The 23,929-nt window shown below is 44.7% G+C and overlaps 1 protein-coding gene across 1 annotated transcript in view; it reads right to left on the bottom strand.

Moving 5' to 3' along the window:
• The window catches only part of SHISA9 (shisa family member 9), a 273,530-nt gene that overhangs the window by 5,903 nt on the left and 243,698 nt on the right, over positions 1 to 23,929 (bottom strand). The window contains 2 exon segments of the mRNA XM_037814994.1: positions 15,594 to 15,641; positions 23,745 to 23,900. Of these exon segments, the coding sequence (XP_037670922.1) occupies positions 15,594 to 15,641; positions 23,745 to 23,900 (204 nt within the window).

Here is a 23,929-nt window from a genome sequence, read left to right as displayed (position 1 = left end):
GAATCTGCTAGTTAAGATGTGAGGAGCAAACATCCCTGAAAAATCTGAATTGCTTAAGTTAATATTAGAGCTGGAACTAGAACTTCAGCTTCCTGACTTCCAGAGGAAAGTTCTAGATTTCCAAAGCCATGATGCTTCAACAGAAAAATACTCTGTGATTCCTCTTTAAACATCAAAATCTCTATATAAGTTACTTCCTGGACAGTTTCACTGGCCTTTCTCACTCAACATGTCTAAGCTGGAACTCATCAACTTTGTTCCTGTCTGTTCTTCTGGCTCTTCCTTATTTCTTGGGAGCCATCAACCTTGTAACTCCAGCCAGAAACTTGGAAGCAGTCATCAATTTCATCCTCTTCCTCTCCCCAGCACAAATGCTGAATCACCACGGCCCTCCATGTATATCTAACAAATGCTTCTCAGTCCTAATTCCTTTCTCCTACCGTCTTTGAATATTGCTCTACTTCAGCTACTAAACTGGCCATCTGCTTTCAGTTTCACCTCCTCCAATCTACTGTCCACACTACAGCCAAAGGCATATTTCTAAAATGCAGAACTGATCATGTCAGTCATCTACCAAAACCACTTCAAGTTGTCTGTTCAGTCGTTTAATCATTCATCAAATAGAAATGATGAATAACCATTCATCACTGTACTAGACACTGGAATACAGGTGTCATCAGAATGAAGTGGGCATATACTAGGGAGGGACAGATAGTGACCAAATAATCCCAGAAATTATATAAAGTATCTTAGTTTCCCGACTGCTAAAACAAATACCATACAGTGGGTTGGCTTAACAACAGGAATTTTTTGGCTCACAGTTTCAGAAGCTAGAAGGCGTGCGTCCTCCCGGGCTTCATATCTTCTGGCTGGCCAGAAATCTTTGGGGTTCTTTGGCTTTTCCATCACATGGCAGTGCACATGGTGGCATCTTCATTCTCTTCTGGGTTCCAGTGACTTCCAGCTTTTGGCTCCTCTCTATGTCTGAATTTCATTCTCCTTTTAAAGGACTCCAGTAATCTGGATTAAAATCCAACCTGATTCAATTGGGCAACACCTTAACTGAAGTAACATCTTCAAGAGATCCTATTTACAATGGATCCACTCCTATCAGAATGTGTATGAAGACCAAGAAGATGTCCAAACTGGAGTACACAATTCAGTCCACTACAAAGTGGATTGGTAAGAGAATTATCCAGCCTTACTAGTATTTATAACAAGGTACCTGATCTGGTCTGAGAACCAGATGCTTGAGCTGAGATGTCTTACCCCTTCATTTGCAACAGGCTCACCACTATTCATCTTTCAAGACTTAGCTAAGGTGTTGCTTTCCATGATTCCCTCAGGCTCTCTCAGAAACCTCTGCTCTCTCTATTTTAGCACAACTACACTGTTTCATAATTTTCCATTTTCACATCTATTTCCTCCCACTAGACTATGAGTCTTTTAAGATCAGGAACCTTATCCTTCCATCTGTGTGGCTCAGTTTTTCACAACCCTGACTGTACATGGGATTACATAGGGAGCTTTCAAAGAATTCAGATACCTGGATCCCACCCCAAACCATTTAAATCAGAATCTCCGAAGATGTGATCCAGATAGACATTTTTAAAACTCCCTGGGTGATTCTAATGTGCGGCCAGGGTTGAGAACCACAGGTATAGCACATATTTTGTCTAGAGAACTAAATGGCAGTAGCCTTCCACCTTACTCCTCTGTTTGGGGAGAAGGGTAGCAGTCAGGTTAGACTTTCTTGAGGAAATGCTCTTTTAGTTGAGATCTGAAGGTGAAGTGAAACAGAAAGAGCATTCCAGTCAAGGGAATACTTGGTATATTGCAAGAATGGCCATAATACTTTGCAGATCCTTCCATCAAGAAGTGGAATCTACATCCATGCCCCTTGAATCTAGGTTGGTCTTGTGAATGGCTTTGACTGATAGAGTATAGCAGAAATGATGACATGCATGTCCTGAACCTGGCCTTGGAGAAGCTCTTGGAACCTTGCCGCCATGTGAACAAGAAAGCCCAGGCTAGCCTCCTGGAGAATGAGAAACCCACAGACCGGTTCCCCGTGTTCACCATAGCCAACAGCCTGCCAGGTGTGTGAGTGAGGCTCTCCTGCACCAGCCAGCCAGCAGCTGACTTGCCAGCTGACCACAAACACTGAGCAAGAGCAGCTCAGAGCAGCCAATCAAGCCCAACCAGAAGAGCTGACCGGCTGACACAGAACCGTAAGCCCAATAGGTTGCTGCTATGTTAAACTGCTGAGTTTGGGGTAGTTTGTTATGCAGCAATAGGTAACTGACACAGGACAGCATTCACCAAGGCCCTGATGTGGCAACTGAAAGGACATCTATGGGGTGGAGTGAAGAAAGCAGTGTGTCACTGGATCATCTAATGTCCTGTAGGCCAGATTGTATCACTCACACCTACAGATGTGCCTGGCCATTTTCTCTCCACTAGACTCTAAGGTATTTTAAAAAGCAGTGCTGACACTAGTTAATTTAACTTGTATGATCAGTTCATTTGAACACCATAGGTGCAGGGAATGGTGAATGGGAAGTGGAATTTGGTGCGTTTATACAGGCTGGGGTGAAATCCCAACACATCCAGAGTAATATGGGCAGAGAGTATAAGTGTATTTGCAGGGCCCCCCGAGGAGCTGGGGAGAAATGCGGAAGTGATGGACTTCCTAATCTGGGCTATTGCTGATTTTCCCGCAAACAGTGAGGACTGCCAGTTTAGTGGGCTGAGCCCTTGATCTGGGGGCCTCCCCTGTGAGGCTAGTTGCTGCAAGGGAGAGGCTAAGCCCACTTATAATTGTGCCTAGGAGCACCCCCCACCCCGTCCGAGAGACTCTGTTGCTCAGATGTGGCTACTCTAAGCCCCCTCAGCAGGTGAACTCACTACCCTCTCCCCTATGTGGGACATGACTCCCAAGGGTGTAAATCCCCCTGGCAATACAGGAGATGACTACTGGAGATGAGCCTGGACACAGCACTGCGGACTGAGAGGATCTTCTTGGCCAAAAAGGAGAAGACATGAAGCAAAGTAGGGTTCCTGTGGCTAAGAAATTACAAATGGAGTCGAGAAGTCACTCTGGAGGGAATTCCTATGCGCTATATAGATATCACCTTTTAGTCGTTAGTGTGTTGGAATGGCTAGAGGGAAATACCTGAAGCTGTCAAACTGCAGCCCAGTGACTGATTCTTGAAGACAACTGTATTAACTATGTAGATTGCACAGTGTGACTGTGTGACTATGAAAACCTTGTGGCTCACACTCCCTTTATCCAGTCTATGGACAGATGAGTGGAAAAATGGGGACAAAAATTAGATGAAGAATAGGATGGGTTGGAGGGGATAGAAAGATTTGGGTGTTCTTTTTTGCTTTTATTTTTATTTTGGAGTAAGGAGAAGGTTCAAAAATTGATTCTGGTGATGATGATCGCACAGTTGTATGATGGTGCTGTGAATAATTGATTGTACACTGTGGAAGACTGTCAGGGGGGTGTAAATATATCTCAATTAAACTGTATTTAAAAAAAGTAAATGAACAATGGGGGGAGGAGGGGAATGGGATGTTTTGTGAAAAAAAAAAAGCAGAGCTGAGCAGACACATATCTGATACCTGGGGCATGAAACCGTCCTCCAAAGAGATATATTTTCAAGTTAATTTCCACAACAAGGACGTGACTGGAGGTTAGGGAATGGACTGTTCCCATAACCCGGAAATGCAATTTTGTGGAACCCATGGACAAGGTATTTCTGGTCTCCTCCGATTTGGATTCAGAGGGGGTGGAGTGGGGAGAGGTGCTTTCCTGGCCACTCGCACTTGTGCAGTGTGGACGCTTCCTCAGTATATGAAAAAGCTCCGCGTGAACAAAATAATGGATTCATTGCGCAGCCTTGTAAGCCCCATTAATAAATGCATTAACCTAATCAGCCCTGGTACCTCGGGGCAGATGGCTGACACGTCAACGAGAAAACAGATGTGCAAGACTTGCAACAACATCGGTCCTCTCCGGTTTGATTTCTCATCATTTAAAAAGAGGAAGAAAGAAAAGAAAAAGGCGCTTTCCTTCCAATGAGCTTAATTGCCTTGAAGGAACCAGGGCTTTAAAATTAACTGTACCTTCCTCCATCTGTCTCTCTCTTAATTAGCAGCAGACACCTGTGCAGGTGTAAGGAGGAGTGGCGCCTCGCTTCCGTGGAAATGGAGAGAGCAGGTAATAACCAGCTTTGAAAACAAGCTGCACATCTGAGGGTCTCGGCAGGTGGCTCCCACCTACCTTCTTCCCATGGGCCAAAGGTATCATAAGGCGGGGTTCCTACAGCTCAGCCTCTTTTGGGGATATTATTGAGCCCCAGGTGATGGATTTCACCTGGTAAGTAATGGCCCAACTGAAGCTTTCACAATTCCTCATTTGATTTGTCCCTGCCTTGATTCAAGAATATGATGAAATGGGATGATCAATCTTTCCATCACACTTAAGCATAAAATCCAATTAGCATAAGCAAATTTATAGAGTCAGAAACTGGAGTACAGGTTACCAGGGGCTGAGGTGGAGTAGCAAATGGGGAGTTAATGCTTAATTGGTTCTGAATTTCTATTTGGGGTGATGGAGTAGTTTTGATAATGGATGGTGGTGATGGTAGCACAACACTGTGAATGTAATTAACAACACTGAATTATACATTTGAATGAGGTTAAAAGGAAAATTTTAAGTTGTATATATGTTACTAGAATATAATTTTTTAAAAAACATGGTTGTATAACACAAACAATGAACCCTAATGTAAACTATGGACTATTAATAGCAGTTAATAGTATAATTATAATAATATTCTTTCAACAATTATAACAAAGATACTGCACTATTGCAAGGTGTTAATAAATAGGGCAGTATATGGGAACTCTATTTTCTGCATAATTTTTTTGTAAACCTACAACTTCTAAATTTAATATTTTACGTATAAAAAAAGAATAAAATCCAAATCCTGTGTACGGGCCTACAGGGTCTGCAGCACCTGGACTCTGACTTGTCCACCCTCATCTTGTCCACACTTACTATGATCCCATTACCCAGGATTCCCCTCTGTTCCTGAAGGCACCGAGCTTTTTACCATTTCCAGGCCTTTGGATCTTGCCCCTGCTGTTCCCTCTGATAAAAACCCTCTTCTTTTTGGTTGCATTTCTGAATCTTTCTTGTCATTTTGTTCTCTGATCAAAGGTCACCTCCTCAGAAAAGCTCTCCGTGATGACCCAATCAAAGGAGACCCCCCACTTAGGAAGTTCTCTTAGTAACTTGTGCATTGTCTGTCTCCTTGACTAGAATATAAGCTCCAATTAGGGCAGAGCTGGTTTCTGTTCTGCTCACTGCTGTATAACCAACATCCAGCCCGGCGCCTGACACACAGTAGGGGTTCGATAATATGCATCTAATGATATTTCAATTCCAATGACATTCTCTGAAATACTAGAAATGAGCAGGAATGTTCACCTTCTGATCATCTAATCCATACCACAAAAGATTGGGCAACCTGTTCTTCCCAAGGATTGAAGGCCTGGAGCTTGGGGTAACTGCTGGTATTGAACCAGGCTGTAAACTTGCAGAGGCCTGGATATTCCTTACCAGTTCTAACTCAGGGGAGGTAGAACAAAGTCAGATGAAGAGGGCAGGGATCAGTAGAGTCTGTTAAACACAGCAGAAGGCTGGGTGTTGACCTGGCTTCCTCCCCCACTCCCCTACTCTAACTGTTGGTAAACTGGGTAATGGCTCACCTCTATTAAGTGCATGCTCCATGCCAGGTACTGTGCTTGGGAATTTACATTGCTACCCCTTTAATCTTCTCAACATCCTAAAGGTAGTTGCTATTATTGGTCTCATAAATGGGGAAACTGAGACTTGGAGAGCTTTGGCTACTTATCCAAGCAATGGAGCTGGGGTTTGAACCCAGGATACTTGGCTCTGATGCCTGAATTTATGGCTACTACGTCCACCATTTATTTAGCCATTTGCTTGCCTTGCAGAAGATGAGGTCTGTTTCCTTGAGAAGGGCCCATCTGCAGGAAAAGATCCCTCCAAAACTAATGTAAATGAAGCAGGGCATGGGAATTATGCAGGGCAAATACTTTCCTTGATTATTCCTCTCAAAACATCAGGGATTGGGGCATGGTACACATATAAATATCATATTCTCAAGAGGAAATGTCAAAATGTCATGGCTGGGAGTTTAATGAAGTCCCAAATCCCCTCAAAGAAAAATATATTTCTTTTCTTCCTCAAAGGTGAGGCAGGAGAAAGGAGATGGTGGCCACATCAGACTCCCCCTGCCCCTTCGGTCTGGGCTTCCTCTGAGGTGCGCAGCTGGAGTGTGCTGGAGTGCGGGCTGACAGCAAGCCAGAAGATGGCCTCCTACTGCCAAGCTGGGCTGGACATGGGGCTACAGGAAGAGATTAATATTTCCTGGTCTTCACTCGGGGCTGGACCGTCTGCCCGGTGCTCTACAGCGATTCCCTCACTTAGTCGACCCCCATGCCAATGAAATAGAACCAGATGCCTGGGCTCTTCACAGTGTATGACACTGATTCCCTTCACAGCATTGCAGTGGGGGCATATTTTGAGATATCAACCAATATTTCTTTTTCCCTGTGCTTTCACTATGGCTTCTCCATACTCAGCAGCAATTAATTTCAATGAGGACAAAGAGCGGAAGTAAAGGTTTTGTGTCCCACACTAGACTCTTGAGTCTTCAGTGATAAGATCCGGGAACGTTTAGAGAGAAAGCGGTATTAATGAGACTGAGAGCTAGAAGGATTCAGTGCACAAGGGTTATGCAACATATAACAATGTGTGGAAGAATGCCCACCTGATTTTTGTGACTGTAAAATGTTCTTTACAATATGGTGGAAAGAGCTCATGCTCTGGGTTCAAATCCCAAGCTAAGCCCTTGGGCAAAATACTTAAGCTCTCTAAGTCTCACATATAAAATCGAAAGTCCTATATGGCAGGCGGTTGGGAGCAGTAAAGAAAATAAAGCTCCCAGCAATGTCCTTGTCTAAAAGTAGGTAGTCAATGGACATTAGCTGCTATTGCTGCCTTTGTTAGAAAATTATATATATATATATATATATATATATATATATATATATATTTATACTATATATTATGCATGGTGCATAGTATGTCCCTTTAAATGTATACTCCATCTTTACCTGAAGAGATGTTATAGCAGACTGCTACTTGTCCCCCAGATCTTTTCTACCAATTTTTCTTGGGTGCATGGCTACCCAGCTCCAAACTAGATTTTCCAATCTTCCTGGAAGCTAAATTTGGCATGTGACTGATCTCTCACCTATGGAACTTTAGCAAAGTGACGCAACCAATTTCCATTTGACCTCGCTTGCTTGAAAGAAAATCGGTTCCCCTGGGTTTCCTCTCTTCTCCCTTCTCATAGGCTAGAATGATGCGTGGCAGCAACCAACTGTACCAGTGCAGATGAGGACAGTGTGGTGGGAATGTTGGTGCAACAAGACTGGAGGACCCTGAGTCCCCGAGTGACCACCTGGAGCAGAGCTGCCCCACCCACCTGGACCACTCACCTTGGGACTATTTTTTTATTAACTTTATCAAAAAAAAAAAAAAAAATTCCAAACAAAACAAAGCAAAGGAATAGGAAAAACAAATATCCTGAAATAACTTCATTGCTTCCAATATGCTCCTACTATACCACAAGAAAATTAACATACCATAGTCATTCCTGAGCCTTCCCGTATCATTAAGATTATCCTCCATATCTTATCATCCTTAGTAGACTATCGTTCCCCCTTCACTAGCTGCTGTCTCCTCTAGGTTATTCTACCATATAAGACACTTGTTTTACATTTTTCACGGAGTCCACATTAGTGGTAACATACAATGTCTCTCCTTCTGTATCTGGCTTATTTCACTCAACATTACGTCCTCAAGTTTCATCCATGTTGTCGTATTTATTACATGAGAGGGAAATACACTTCTATCTTTCTTAGGCCCCTGTATTTTGGGGACCTTTTGTTAGAGCTAGACAGTATTTACTTTGACTCGTACAGGAAGGTTTTCTTTGTCTCTACTTTTTTCCCTCTCTCATGCAAGCTGAATTAAAAAGTAAAAGGGAGAACAGTCCGTGTTGTTTAAAAAAATGCCCAGGCATTTCTCTCTTCTTTTGAAATACATGCTATAAAGCTGTGCAGCTCCCTGAGGCTGTCTCAGCAGGCAGACAAAGAAAGGCAGGGAAAAAGCCTGGCTGCCAGGGCAGGTGAGGACCGGGAAGGGGCGCGAAGGTTTGTCTTGGTGGCAAATTAGCCCCGTTTCCCCTGGCCCAGCACCTTGCGGAAGAGAAACAAGTAGGGAAAATCACATTTGAACCAGATCTTAATGAAGCTCGGGGCTCTCTGCACTTCCTGTGGGGTCCTATATCTTTCCTGAAGCCACACCTTTCTAAGAGAGAGGATTGGCAAGGGGAGCCCAGGAGCCTGGCCTCTTTCTGTCCTCACCCTGAGGGCTCCCAGCAGGAGGTGCTGCTGCTTTGCTGGGAGATGCTGGGACCTCCTGGTCTGGGCTTTGCAGCAAAGCTGTCCAGGCTCTACCCTCAGCTGCCCTCATGCCGGCTGCAGGGGCCCCCCCGGGAAGCCCGGGCTGCTGCCAGGACTCTGTCTCTTCCCTGAGGCAGTCCTGCTACGCAGTCGCCATTTTCTGAAAAGCTGTTGGACAAAGGTGGGTAGGGTCATGCACGAGCCACGGCTGACCCCGGAGCCCCTGGCACAGTAGCGCCCGGATGGAAACTGTGCTCACTCACTGCCTCTCCTTCCATCCTGCATGGCTGCTCCAAGGATGGAGGAAGCCCTTTTCAGGAGTTCAGGGTTTGATTTGTCTTCTGCTCAGCCACCCAGCTGTTGAAATTGTATACTGTTGTTGGTTTTTGTAATGATCAAATTAAGGTAAAGAATCCTTAGTCCTGCCCACCTCCTTCCACTCTGTTATAGCTTCGTAGGACCATCCTATGGTAGATAGGGATGAACTGTGGGGTCCTGTGTACATACAGTGCATCAGTGGCCTCGATTCTTCACCCTTCCCTGTATCTGAACTCTTTTCCACGTGTCTTTAAACACCTCCAGAAAGAGGGTGTTCTAGTTTGCTAATGCTGCCGGAATGCAAAACACCAGAAATGGACTGGCTTTTATAAAAGGGGGTTTATTTGCTTACACAGTTGCAGTCTTAAGGCCATAAAGTGTCCAAGGTAACACATCAGCAATCGGGTACCTTCACTGGAGGATGGCCAATGGTATCCGGAAAACCTCTCTTAGCTGAGAAGGCACGTGGCTGGCGTCTGCTCCAAAGTTCTGGTTTCAAAATGGCTTTCTCCCAGGACGTTCCTCTCTAGGCTGCAGTTCCTCAAAAATGTCACTCTTAGTTGCACGTGGGGTATTTGTCCTCTCTTAGCTTCTCTGGAGCAAGAGTCTGCTTTCAACGGCCATCTTCAAACTGTCTCTCATCTGCAGCTCCTGTGCTTTCTTCAAAGTGTCCCTCTTGGCTGTAGCTCCTCTTCAAAATGTCACTCTCAGCTGCACTGAGTTCCTTCTGTTTGCCTGCTCATTTATATGGCTCCAGTGATCAAGGCCCACCCTGAATGGGTGGGGCCACGCCTCCATGGAAATAGAGTTATCACCCACAGTTGGGCGGGGCACATTTCCATGCAAACAACCGAATCCAAACGTTCCAACTTAATTCCCACTAATATGTCTGCCCCACAAGACTGCATCAAAGAACATGGCTTTTTCTGGGGGACACAACACATTCAAACCAGCACAGAGGGGGATCTTGTTTCCCCACCACTGAATTCTGAGTTCAGTAGACATGACACAAACAGAAATTTGACGAATTGATTGCTGGGTTTTGGTTACTTCCTTGCACCTCTTTCATCATCAGGAGAACATATCTGGGCTTTCCTTCTCGGAAGATGAGAGATGTGGAGCCAAGCCACCACAGTGACTCCCGCTAAAACCAGCCTAGATCAGCCACATGCAGCCAACTCCCAGGCATAGGGGTGAACCTAGCTGAGACCAGAAACCCAGCTCAGCCTAAATCACTGGCACATAGACTCCTGATCTAAATAAATATTGAGCTAAAAAAATTTTAAGTCATGAGATTTGAGGTCATTTGCTACACAGCATTATTGTGATAATAGATAACAGATACAGATACTAATCATTCGCTCACTCTACTTCCAGGAATAGCCCACAATTTTCAGGTGGCGATCCACTTCTCCCTTATTCTTAAACCATGTGGTTTGGATGACACACCCCTCCACTCACCCACTCCAGCCTTTCCTCAGTGGCTCCAAACAACCCATTTCATTGTCCTCACCATAACTATTTGTTCAGAGGTGGGAACATGACGAGCCAAGCTTAATCAGTGCAAAGCCTGGGGTTTTTACTTGTGGAGATAGAGGGGGCCAAAGAGACCAGTGATCCCCAACTTTCCATTTTATAGAAGAGGTAACCGAAGCTGTAGGCTTAAGGATATGTTTCGGGTACAAGCGGTGTTGGGTCTAGAACACAGGTCTCTTGACTTCCATCTGCTTAGTTTCTGCTTTTTCACGCTGACTTCTATCTGGTTGGTTTTCTCACTGTTTCTCACTGTCTCTTCAGAAAAGACAACAGGATCCCCTTGAAATGCTATACCCAGCTTAATTTGCGTAATTAACAAAATGTTTGTTGAGTGACTACAATGTCTTGTAGACTAGGGTTACCATACAAGGGGCTGGGGAAGTTTGGAATGAGTAGGATCTGGCCGGCTTGGCCTCAGAGGGACTTATTTTCAAACTAGTAAAATGTTTATTGTAATGTTGATGCACCAGGATTTTCTGTGAAGTAGAGCACCCCCTCCACTGGCTCACTTCATGCCCTACAGGTTCCCACAGAAGCTACTCACACTCCTGTGTACTTTTCAAAAAGGCTGAACTCAGGGGCTGCTGGGTTTTTATTTATAAACATCACATCACCACCCTCCCCTCTCCTTCACCTACTCTGTTCCCTCTTGTATACCACCCAACTAGGAACCCAAATCAGGAAACTGCAAGAGCCCAAATTTCATGCAGTAATGTTGTAAGGCTACTTTCACGTGGTTGCTTCCCCAGAATTGCCTCTAGAATGTGTGCACTTCAACTGTCACCCAAATTACACATTTCTATTGCTTTGTGCCTCTGTACTCTTAGATGAAAGTTTCTCACCAAGCTACATCAATTTTCTTTGAAGAAAGAAAGATAACTAGCATTGATTAACTACCTACTATGTGCCAGACCCTTTTCAGCCATGTTGCCCCATGTAAACCCTCTTAGAGAAAGATGACAAAGCAATATCATCCTGTCCATGCAACAGATGATGAAACTGATGCCCAGAGATTTGAGGAATTTGGCTGCCAAATTACTCTGCCACTAGCTAAGAAACCAAATCCAAGTCTGTCCAATTCCAAATGTTTTACCTTACCAGTCACAGCTCAAAGTCCAACTGAAAAAATGAGCAACAAGAATATTCCTCTCTGGATGAATGCTGGCATGTGAAAAGTGGTGCTCTAGGGTGGGCTGTGTTTGCATGTAGAGTTGGGCCTCAGAAAAAGGGACATCCAACCTTTAGTGTACATAAAAATCACCCAAGGGGTGCCTTTATAAACAATGAAAATGCTGAGGCCACCCAGAAGTTCCAGTTTCTTAGGAGTGGGTGGAACCCAGGATTTACATTTGTATCAAGCACCTCCTGTAATTCTGGGTCAAGTGTTAGACCACTCTTTGAGATCTGATTCCCGGTTCTGGGTCTGATGTACTTGCCCTGTGTGACTTTATCATTTTTCTCAGGGAGGGCTCAGTTTTCTCATCTGTACAAGCAGAAAGCCTGAGGGAAGTGTATTTCTGAAGGGCTCTATCGCTTGACTACAAATCGTCTCTGGAGCAGAGGTGCATTGGTATCTCTGACATTTATTTAGCAACTATTATATTCCAGGTCTTGTGCTAAGAATTCTATTTATATTGTCTCAAAATTACACCCCAAGCCCTCTGGAGTGTGGATGTTATCATGGCCCCTACTCCTGCAGTTGTAGAAATGGAAAGCAAGAGCATGTAAATGGTTTGAGCCAGGGCACACAGCCTGACTCCAATCCGAACCAGGGCAATTAAATCACAGTAGTCAGCTGGCAGTTTTCTCCAAGTTCACTGCCTCAACATGGCACTGGACTAAAGGGCAGATTAGGTGCAAATGTTTATTTTGCACAATAAACAGATTTCCAAAGACATGCATCCATTTTGATGAGGATAGCTTGAGGTGTTTTTTTTCTCCTGTGGGTTTTCAACCAATAATGCTGGAAGTTCCCAGGGCTGGCCACGGATGGATCAACAGCAGAGGCCACTGGTGGACGATTTGCGTGGAAGGCTGTACACAGTGAAAAATTAATTGCACCAGCTAGTGTGATCTGTTTGCCTTTCCTGTCCTGGCAGACACAATTCCTCTCCAAAGTGACTTAAAGCCAGTGCAGGTGACAGCAGGAAACCTGTATCTTCAGGGAAAGTGTCCTTTCTCCTTCACAGCTACCTTGCCTTATCCAACCTCGCCAGGAGACACACAACCCTCTGCTACCTCCCCAACCATGCCCCATCTTCCCAAAGTGGATTCCCAGCAGCACCAGTGCCACTGGATGCTAAGACATTAACCAGTATTCCTTAAGAGAAAAGAAATCAGAAGTCAAAAGTACCGGGGAAATGATGGGTTACAGAGTTTAACAAATTTTATTACCACAGGATTTCCCAGAGCCTTTAATTTGCTCATCTAATAATAACCGTAAGGGCAATACCAGTAATAGCTTTTGGGTGTTTCCATGTGCCAGTATTGTGACACATGTTTTCCACATAATCTCATCCTCATAACAACCTAGGAAGTAGGTGTTATTATCATCCCCATTTTGCAGATCAGAAAATAGGGGTTCAGAGAGGGTGAATGATGCTGAAAGTAACACACCTAGTAAAAGATGGGGGGGGGCAGGACTGGAGCCCAGGTGTATCTGATTCTAAGCCCATCACACTCTGCTTGCCCCCCCTTTTAGAAGGTGGCAGAGATGGGGAGGTGGTGGACATACAGACCCTTGTCTTGTTCCCTTGCCTCCCAAACACTCAGGGTCTGCAGCCTAAAAGGAGGGTCAATGATTCCAAAGGAACCTGGGCCTGGGCCTGTTGTGGACCCCCTTTCCCCTCCCCAGACAAGGCAGGAGAAATAGAGACGCATTTATCTGGACAGACGGCGCTAGCACGGTTTGAGTAGAAAAACAGTCTCAGAGCCCATGCTTTTGACCTGTCCTGAAATATTCAGACACCAGGCTGCTCTAAGGACAGGATGCTGACTGCCTCCAAAGGCTGTCACGGGGATCATAATAGCTTTGTTTTTCACAAGGGAGGAAAAAAAGAGCTAATGCCTCAAATTAATAGGTCTGTCATGTTCCAAATTGTTTGCTTTTCTAAAAATGGACTTTGACATGTGAACAATTATCTAATGCAAGACCCCAAAATCTGTCTCTCTCAAGACAACTGGGTAGTCAGTGGATTCTTACTAGGCATGTGGGCCTAAAGCTGTCTCTCCCGGTGCAGGAGTGCAACAGCCACCCAGAGCCCGGGTTGTTTCTGATCCGCTGGGACCCTGGTGGAACGTGCCTCCCCAGAACCCTCAGTCCACGTAAAGATACCTGGAGACCTGAGCAAAGGGCCTTAGATGGTTAGCAACACTGCTCTACTCCAGTGGTTCTCAAAGTGCGGTTGCCTGGAGCAGCAGCAGTAGCACCACCTGAGAACCTGTTAGAAATGTAAACTCTCAGACCCCACCCAAGACCTACTGAATTCTAAAATTCCAGCCATGTGGGCTTTAGCAAGTCCTCCAGGTGATATTCATGCACCTCAAGTAGTTCATTTAAGAACCACTGGTCTACTGCTCCCTTCTCCTCCCTCATGTTTACTCACTCACCACATTCTGCAGTCTCTTATCCCTCCACTCCCTTCTCCTCTCAATCCTCTCCCCACCCCAGTGCAAGTCACCAACCCCCTGGATGAAGGCAAGAGCCTCCCAAGGCATGTCCACCCTCAGATACACCCTCCCCAACCCAGTCTCCACTTGGAAGCCAGAATGATCTTCTGCAAATGGAAAAATGGGCAAGCCAGTACCCCACATGTGGCCATGTCTTCTAATTTCCCTGACTTCAAGGTCATTAAAGAGCTCTATCTCCACCTCCTTGGGTGAGCTACCTCTTCCCCCACCACCAAAGCCAACAAAGCATAGGAGTGAAGAAAGAAGAGCCCCAAGTTTCAACTCTGGTCAAAAAGAGCTACTCCCAGCACCCCAGGGGGAGACAGCTTAGGCTTTACAGTCAGACAGACACAGGTTCAAATCACAGCTCTACCGATTAGCAGCTACTTGCCTTTGGACTAGTGACTTTCCTTGCTCACACATCTATGTCTCATCTCTAGATGGGAATGACAGAATCCACACAGCAGGGTTAATGGAGAATTAAATGAGAAAATAGACATAAAGGGCCCAGGACTCTGTCTGGCCCATAATAGGGAGTCAATAAGTTGTAGCTACTGCTGAACCCAGTCACCCCACTAGGAAGTCACACACTCAAGTTGACCAACTCCCCAGCACTCACCACGTGGCCTCAGGAAAGTTGAAAGTGGCTTTGCAATCCCTAAAAGGTTATTCATTCAGAAGACCCTAGGCCAATAACTCAACTCTGTCTCTCCCTCAGAAGTTGTGCTTTGTCCCCTGCATTCATTTACCTTGTGTTTTGCCATTGTGGTGTTCTGAGGAAAACAAGCATTTCCTGGACGTCTTACCTGACACTATGTCCTTGTTTCCTAAGGCTGCTGTGAAAAGGACTTCAAACCAGGTGGCGTAAAACAGTAGAAATCTATTGTCTCAGTTCTGGAGGGTAGAAGCCCAGAATCTTTAGGGGAGAAGCCCTCTTTGTTTCTTCCTAGTTTCTGATGGTTCACCAGCGATCCGTGTGCTTCAAGCTTTGCCTCCGTCGTCACATGGTTTTCTCTTCTGTGTCTGTCTCCTCTCCCCTTCTTATAAGGGCCCCAGTCATACAGGATCAAAGGCCCACCCTACTTGCCTAATTGAACTTGCCTAATTCCATCTGTAATGACCCTACTTCCAAATAAGGTCACATTCTGAGGTACTGGGGATTAGGACTTCAACATAATCTTTTTGGTAGACGCACTTCAACCCATACCAGATGGTTTCTGATAGTGGCATTTTCCTTCGGGCAACAAGGATTAGGAAGTAGAGGTAGCACATAATTCAACAACTGCCCCCAAGCACAGACAAACCACAGCCCTGGCCCCATGCACACACACACAACACCTACACACTTGAACTTAGACGAACTTCAAGAGCCACTGAACGCTGACACACGTGCGTACTGGGTCACATATGGGCACCAGGACTTTTCTGTGCCATTAATCACTCATTTTTAATCAGACAACACCTGAACAAATGAGCTAGAAAAAGCCATACGGTACCTTTGGGTGACTTAAGTGTCGCCACCGCCCAGTCACCATCACAACTTCCTAAAAAAATAACAATTGAGAGATGCTGATCTGCTTGCGGACTTCTGTGTTCTCTGTGCCCTCATACCCAGGGGCTGGAGATAACTGCCCAGCTGTAGCCTCCAAGGGGGACAGGCCTCAGGGGTTCCGGGGAGCAGGGAGAAGGGACAGGTATGTAAATGCAACTAATGCCACGACCTGTGCCTCTTTCTGTAAGGCCTTGTAGCAGTGTCAAGGTAAAGCCTGACAGATCAAAAGGGGTACCTTGAAAAGGGCCTAAATGTTTTCAGTTGCGTAAGGTAATGGGAAATCTTAGGCAGTAAATCTGGCTTTAAGTTTTTAGCCCTCTAAGAAAGAAAGGAAAATGTGAGTTCCATGAGGTCACTTTGGCTAATGACAAAACTCTGCTGACAAGAGATGAATGTGTGTGCCTGTTTTATTGTCATCCTTCTCCTGTAAAGGGACACAGGCTCCAAATTCAGGTTGGGGCAGGCACTGCTGACTGCAACTTTAAATGCTGGGTGGCAAGTTGCATTGCAAAGGGCCCGCCGTATCATGTGCTTATCACATAGTCCAAATATGAAATATATGGTTAAATGAAAGAGCGAATTCCATTTTCTCCATGTTGTCCTTCTTTCTAGGATGTAGAAATCCCTCACAATACTAAAGGAATCAAGCTTGTTTTTTGAGAATGCCATAATGAATAATACATTGCTTTCTGGGGCAGATGTATGTCTGACATTTTGGTTATATATCAGTTTCTCCAAGTTGAGTTCTGTTTCTGATGTACCAAACAAGCCCTAAGGGTGTCTCACATTCTTAGAAGAATCCTAAGGTGGCTCCTTTCCTAAAGTCAAGGATGCTGAGCAAGACCAATGGTACAATCCACCCACTCCTCAATAGGCCTTCTCTGTAACACCGGGTTTTACTCAAAACAAGGCAAACCTACACGTATCTGTGGAGCAGCCTCTGCCCATTGCCTGGTGGCTGACTGATCAGCAGATGCCACCAGCTCTCCTTTCCTTTCTTAGGAATCTACCTGGGAAGACCAAGTCCTCCACATTTTTGCACAATTTCCAGAGCTATATCAGGCTGCCAACTGAGAGGCGACACAAGGAACAGACTGTGATCTGAATGATTATGGAGCACAGGTCTGTCCCTATTTAAACATTTCTGGTTGGCCTCCTAGATGTGCCTAAGGACACTCAAATTGCCACATCCCCCCTGCAGATCTGAACTCTACCCTCTGATCACACACAAGAGAGGGGAAATTGGAGTGACAGAAGAGTGATGAGGTTAAAATTAAGTGTGACCGACTCGCTCGCTGCCCTGGGATGGCTTGGTGTTTCTTCTCCTTTTGAGCCAGAGACAGTGACATCTGGAAATAGTGATGTTTCCCCAGATCTTCCTGGGTGGGTGGACTTAAGACTGGCTGAGTCATGGAGTCACTGACCCCAGAGAAGCCACCTTCCACCAAATCAAATGCATCACTGTTTACCTTAAAGGCAGGAACCACACCTTCGTCACCCCTGTCCCCAGCACCTAAGACAGGGCTTAGTTCTGGTAAGTGACAAGTTTTGCTTCATAGTCCCACTGATAATGAGGGCACTTAATTAAATGGCACAGAGGACAACAAATATGTTGTTAAGGCCCATGTCCTTGGTGGCACTAGCAAGCATTAAATGAATGTCTGTTGGGTGAAAAATTAAATACCACTTAAATGGCAATGGAGTCATACCAGGTGTGACTTTTTCTGGCTAGCATATCACTTAGCATAATGTTTTCAGAGTTCATCCACATGGTATGATGTTTCAGAATTTTATTCTTTTATATGGCCACATAATATTCCGTTGTATGGATACCCCATTTTGTTTATCCATTCATCCGCTGATGGACATTTAGGTTGTTTCCACCTTTTGGCTATATGAAACTTCCATAATAGGTAAATCCATAGAGACAGAAAGCAGATTGGTGGTTATCAGGGACTTGGGGGAAGGGAAATGGGGAATGACTTAATGGGCACGGGGTTTCCCTTTGAGGTGATGAAAATGTCTTGGAACCGTGATAGAGGTGATGGTCGCACAACACTGTGAATGCACTAAATGCCAATGAATTGTTCACTCTAAAATGGTTAGTGGTTAATTTCTTTGAATTTTACCCCAATAAAAAGAAATCTGACCCACAAAAAACGGGGCAGTGACTGGGTCCCCCACCTTGCTTTTCCTTCCATCATTTCATGGAATTCTGATTCCTTCCATCATTTCATAGGATTCTGAGCCAGGCAATCCTAAGTCTAACTCATGGTTCTGCCATTTAACAAAAGTGTGACCTTGGGAAAATTACTTACCTCGATTGAGCCTGTTTCCGCATCTACAAAAGGGTGGGGCTAATGGTTCCTTCAGAAGCGTGCTATTCGGGAGTTCAGTGATATTAGCTCCCTTTCTGCTCTAGTTTCGAAAAATATTAAACTAGTAATGGTCAACCCATGGCTGACAGCCCCATACATCTCTCAGGAATGTCATACGATCCCTGCAGTAGGAGGGAAGAGGGAGTTTATGCCACACTGACGTGCGTTGCACTGGGTTTTAAAAAGTGGTATTGGAAAACATTATGTGATTCTGGCAAAATAGCTTCATTGGTCTGTCAAATGGCCACAGAGAACCTATTTTCTTATTAAAATTTTGAATGAAGGAAAGGGCACCACAGCATTTTATTATGATGCTGGTACATTCTGTTCTTTCTTATACTAGATGGTCAGTGTTGCCCTGACCCATGTGAAGGACACATTGTCAGGAGCCTCTGGCAGCCGAGGAGTTAAACTCCTAGATATGTAGAGGGAAAACCAAACCTGGAACCCAGAGGAGATAAATGCCAAAATGCAAGCAATTTCTGTTTGCAAAGACCATTGGGAACTACGAAAAAGGATGGTCTTTCTTCAGTTCTGGATGCAGGAGCCATCCTGCTCTCAATCAGCAGTTGACTCTTAGATTTTAAACACCTACTCCGCAAACACTACCCTTTGAGAAACCTCAAGTTGGGTCTCACTACAGTAACTATCCATCATACAGGTTACTTATACAGGGAGGTTGTGCTTAACTGAATTTTCAGATTAAATGTTGGCCAAGTCTATAGGAAAACAAACTTCCTGACTTCAACCTTGGTTGAAAGTATTGCTGAAATGTGTATATAACCCATATTTCTGACTGTAAGGAGAATCAGTTGCGCAAAACTGAATCTTTCTTTGATGAATTGTATACCCATATGTCTGGGCATCGATCTGCATTGACACCAGACTGTAGATGTGGAAAGTGTAGGGGGATGAGCTATTTGCTGGCCCTTAGGATAGCTCCAAGAAGCCATTTGCTGTTTGTTTGTTAGCTTGTCTGTCTGTCTGTTGGATTAGGTCCCCAACACGAGTTGCTTTCTTATCATCTGTCTTTCCCATCAAACTGGAATAAAAAAATGTGGATCCAGCTCTCACTCCTTCCAAAATGAAATCTGGAAAATTGCACGGTAGTCAGGGTAGCACTGTATCTTGGAGATTAGAGGAAGCATATGCCGAGCAAGCAGCCCTGGTCTGAAGACTTTAACATATCGCAGTATTTGCTGAGGTCTGACTATATGTCAGGCCACTATGCTAAGCAGTGTGCATGCACTGTATCATTGAATCTTCCCAACAACCTATTAGGGATGGATTATTATTATTATTCCCGTTTTACAGATGGGAAAACAAAGACCCAAGGAGGTTGTCACTTTTGCAATTATTTAATAAATGTCTGAGCTAGGTCTTGAAGACAATCCTGATCCATTCCAGGAGTCATGCTACCTTCTGCCATTTTGCTGATCACCTCACTCATCTTGAGGTAGTGCCTATTACATGGTATCAATCACTAGTTTTACAAATATGTATCGGGAGCCCTTAGTAAGTGCCCCACATCATGCTAGGTGCTTGGGATACATTGATGAATGGGACAGAGTGTTCTGTACCTCGATGGTACCCACAATCAAGAGACACCCAGATAAAATGTTTGGAAAATGAATGAATGAATTGAATGAATATAATTCAGCCCCATCACCCCTTCTAATAGAGTGCTATGCAGTTTAGTCTTCAATGTGTTCTTAACATGTGCTAATTTCTGACTAATAGCTGGGCAGTGAACCCATTGAGAATAAGACCGGCTCCTTCTGGTCTATGTGCCCACATCCCTCAATTGTAGGGAGAAAAGAGCCTTCTTTAAACATGAATGAGGGTAATTTCAGCAAACAATAATAGAACAAACTAGAAAGAAAAGCAGGTTCAGGGAGAATTTGTCTCAGGAATACCCAACAATTAAAACCCTTTTTCCTCAAAGAGTGGAGATTTCTGATTTTCCCTGTCAGTGAATGAATGGAGCAAGTTTAATGGCCCATTGGTATTCTGACCTAAAATGAGTGGAACTATTCAATTTTATAATTTTAAAATTAGAATGGACCTTGGAGGCCATATGGTTCAGCTTCCTCATTTTTCACGAAGAAATGTGGGGCCAGAGAGCTCTAGTGCCCGACTCAAAGTCATACAGCTAACTAAGCTAGGCTAGAGCCTGGGCTAAGACCTAGTCTCTGGTACCCCACTGTATGTTCTGAATATTAAAGCCTCTAAGAGAAATTTATTCTCCAGAGGTATTTTTGAACTTGGCAGTTAACCCCAATGGGTGTCCAACCCTCCCTTTATTCACTAGATTGAATTTTTAGAAAGTGAGTCTGGTTAACAGAGTTTGCAAAGCTTTCAACAGCAAGCCATTTTTTAAGCAACTCCTCTCCTGGGTGGTAATGATTTCATTAATGAAATGCATTTCATCATTCACACCATGATCACATTATGCCTTAATAAAGAACCCTCGAAAGAACATTTATTATGGGATTTGCATTTCATTTGTGCAGGCAGGTGCTGCACTCCTGGGTAACCTGCTGGTTTAGTCTTCTCCTCACTGACCCTTCATTTGCTAGTGATTCACAAGAGCATCTGTGGCTTCGATAAACCCCATGAACTCTCATAATAGAGAGAAGGACAGAGAAGAAGGGGGGCACATCAACCAGGATTAGGGAGGGTTCTCCAAGTGGGATCCTTCAGGGTTTTGTGCTCTTATACAACCCAGCTATTCTCTGACTGTCAAAGACAAGTTCATTCATTCATTCAACAAATATTTCAGGAGTTCCTGACTTGTGTAAGAAAGTATTACTCAAATATATTGTCCTATTTCAAAGTTAATTCCAAATTCACTGCAGATATTTGCTATGTAAAGGAACTCTGCAAAAATCACTGAAAGAGTTAAGGAGCTCTGTTGGAATATCCATCTATTATTTATTCAAAAAGCCACTGGGGGTTGATGGGAGGAGGTACTGGGCCCAAGTTAAAGGAATGAGTTGCAGAGGGTAATGTGGCCATTTGGAAAGGAAAAAGACATCTGGCTGATTTTTTATGCCAAAAGAAGAATTAAATATAACAGCAAATGCTATCAATCACCTAACTGGCTCAGAAAGGGAGGCAGGCCACCAAATAGTGTATGAAGGCTTTAAAAATTACATAGACACAGATGCCCTGGCTCTTGCTTTCCTAGGCAAGAGTCCTCATCCCTTTGCTAGGAATTCTTTGATCTATTTGAACATGCTTAGATGCATATGCTATGCAATATAAAGTGGAGGGAATCTTTGGTCATGGGATGTGGTGAGAGTTGAATTAGGCATAGAAATTCAGCACAAAACTGAGTAACTGTATATAAGGTCTTACAAGGCTCTGGATTTGGAAAAGCCTGTGTCATCTGCACAAACCTGTCCCTTTATTATAATAAAGTTGGCTTACCCCTCTCTGAACAGTTCCATCTGGAAATCCTGGGAGATCAGGGAACGTGAATTCCTAAAAATAGACTTTTGGCACAAACACTTACTAAGCCCCCATATTATGTGTGTGGCACTAGAATAGGCACCAAAGTGTTTGCTTCATGGATCTGATTTCTGTAGATCATGGTTACCACAAACATCGTGGGCATGTGAGAGTGTCTGGGCTTTGGTTTCTGATGTTAGTGTATAAGGAATTGGGATATTTCATACTAGAGTCTCATCACCAAGGGTTTTCCATCACTTCTCTAACAAGGAGCTTGAGAGGGAGGAAGAAAAGATGCTGAGCAGCTGATAATAAAGAAAACACATGGTCTGTGCTTTATTTTCTACCTGCCAAAAGCATGCCAGGAACCAAAAGCATGTGGAAAGTTCTGCTCTTATAAATATCTAAAGAACAGAAGGCCCTCCACTGATAAAATGGAATTCTACCCAAAGTGAATTGTTTCATTACTCTGGGGCTTCTGACAGCCAGTTCTTCTGGGAAGGAGAATGTCTAAAGAGATCTGAGCATTTTGTGAGATGGAAATCAGGACAGAGCTCCTCCATGAACTGTCAGCAATGAGACAGAGGGACAGTGGAGAAGGGTGGTGACTAATATATGTTGCATGCTCATTCTTTGCCAAGCCATAATGTGGGTCATCTTGGTTCTGCCCCTCATTTTGCCTCATCTTTATGCCCATTTGATAGGCTGGAAGAGTAAAGACCTAAGGAGGTGGGTAAGTGTTGCCTGAGACCACACAGACAGTAAGTAGCAGAGACAGGATTTGAACTCAGGTCTGTCTGTCCCTTCCAGCTTCTCCAGGAGTAGGCTCAGGGAAGGGACAGGTTAAGTAGAAAACATGACTTAAAAATCTCTCCTATGAGAACTCAAGGACATGGTGAAGAGGAAAGGAGAGGAATTTCCCCTTTGCATTAAGAATACACAGGAGTGTAGACAGCAATCAGAGGGCCTAGAGAAGGAATTTCAGAGCAAGCACTTGGGATGGGATTTGTTTTTCCTAGATGCTGGGCTAATGGAATGCTTTTCCTCAATGGCTCTCAACCCTGGCTTCACGTTAGAATCATCTAAAGAGCTCTTTGAAAATGTCCATGGCTGGGCATCATCCCAGACCAACTCAATAAAAATCTCTAGAGAAGGACAGGGATATCAGCTGGTATTAGCTGCTCTTCAGGGATATCAGCTGGTATTAGCTGCTCTTCAGGTGATTCCAACAAAATGCATCCATGGTTGAGATCTGCTGGCTTAGGGGAGCCTAAGATTGCTACAGACCATCACAACTCGGGAATCACAGACTTTGCTGTGGCTTCCATCCAGTAGAACTCTTCCATGAGCAACTTGTTCAGGGCCTGGGCCACTGTCAGACCCCTCATGTGTGAGGGAAAGAAGAACTGAAGGTGAGCCAGCCAGTGGGAGGGTAGTGGCATGAGCACAGGCTCCAGAGGGATTAAAAACCCAGGTTTGAGTCTCAGCCCTGTCTCCCACAGCCTGATTTGGGGGTAAGTGAGGTTAGCCTCTTTGTGTCTGTGCGCTAATCTGAATATTGGGATAATAATTGCACCTCCTTCTTTGGATTGCTGGGAGAAAATGAGATGAAGCGTGTAAAGAGTCTAACGTAGCACCTGGCACTTGGTTAGGACTCCATCACTAGTAGCTCCAGGCTGCCCATCCCAAGAAATATTTACATCTTGGAGTGCAGAGGCTGCTTGTGATGGGAATGTGCATCCTTTACTGACTTCTCGGAGGTGGGATGACTGAGTGGATGAAGGGCTTTATCCTAAAGGCATTCCTGATACCCACAGACATGGATTCTAGGTCTGTCTACGTTCACCGTGAAGATTCAATAGGGAAGATGGTGGATGATGAAGAGGTTGGAGTTGTCATTGGAACAAATGAGCATTGAGGTCCTCCCCAGGAAACAGCCCTCACATGTGACCCTCACCCCACCCACCCTGCCCCCACACACCAAGGGCAGGACGGCATCCTGGGTCAGAGAAAGCAGCTGAGGAGCTTTGGATCCCAGGCAGAGAGAAGAGAAGGGAAGAGAAGGGAGGAGAAGGGAGGAGAAAGAGAGGAGGGGAGGGGAGGGAGAGAGAGAGACAGAGAGATAGAAGCAGGTAGAGAAAGAGAGAGAGGAAGAAAAGAGAGGGAGAAAGTAGGAAAAAAAAAAAGTTAGAGAGAGAACTCTAGAAGGAGCAGAAAAAAAGAGGAGAAAGAAACCAGAGGGAGATCCGTCAGGAGGCCCTTACCGACTGCCTTTAAGGAGGCGTACTTGTTGAGTTCTTTGCCCGGCGGCTGCTGTTCGTAGGGGTTGGAGATCTGGCCCAGGTTGGGGTAGGAATGCGGATGGCCCATCTGCTGGAGCAGCGGGGAAGTGGGGACTGCGTTGTTCATCTGGGTGGCATCTGCAAGTGAAGAGACAGAGGGAGATGGT

The sequence above is a fragment of the Choloepus didactylus genome, chromosome 21 (assembly GCF_015220235.1).
Source record: "Choloepus didactylus isolate mChoDid1 chromosome 21, mChoDid1.pri, whole genome shotgun sequence".
Taxonomy (NCBI): Eukaryota; Metazoa; Chordata; class Mammalia; order Pilosa; family Megalonychidae; genus Choloepus; species Choloepus didactylus.
Note: the sequence above shows the minus strand (reverse complement) of the source record. Positions and strands in the feature narration are given on the sequence as shown.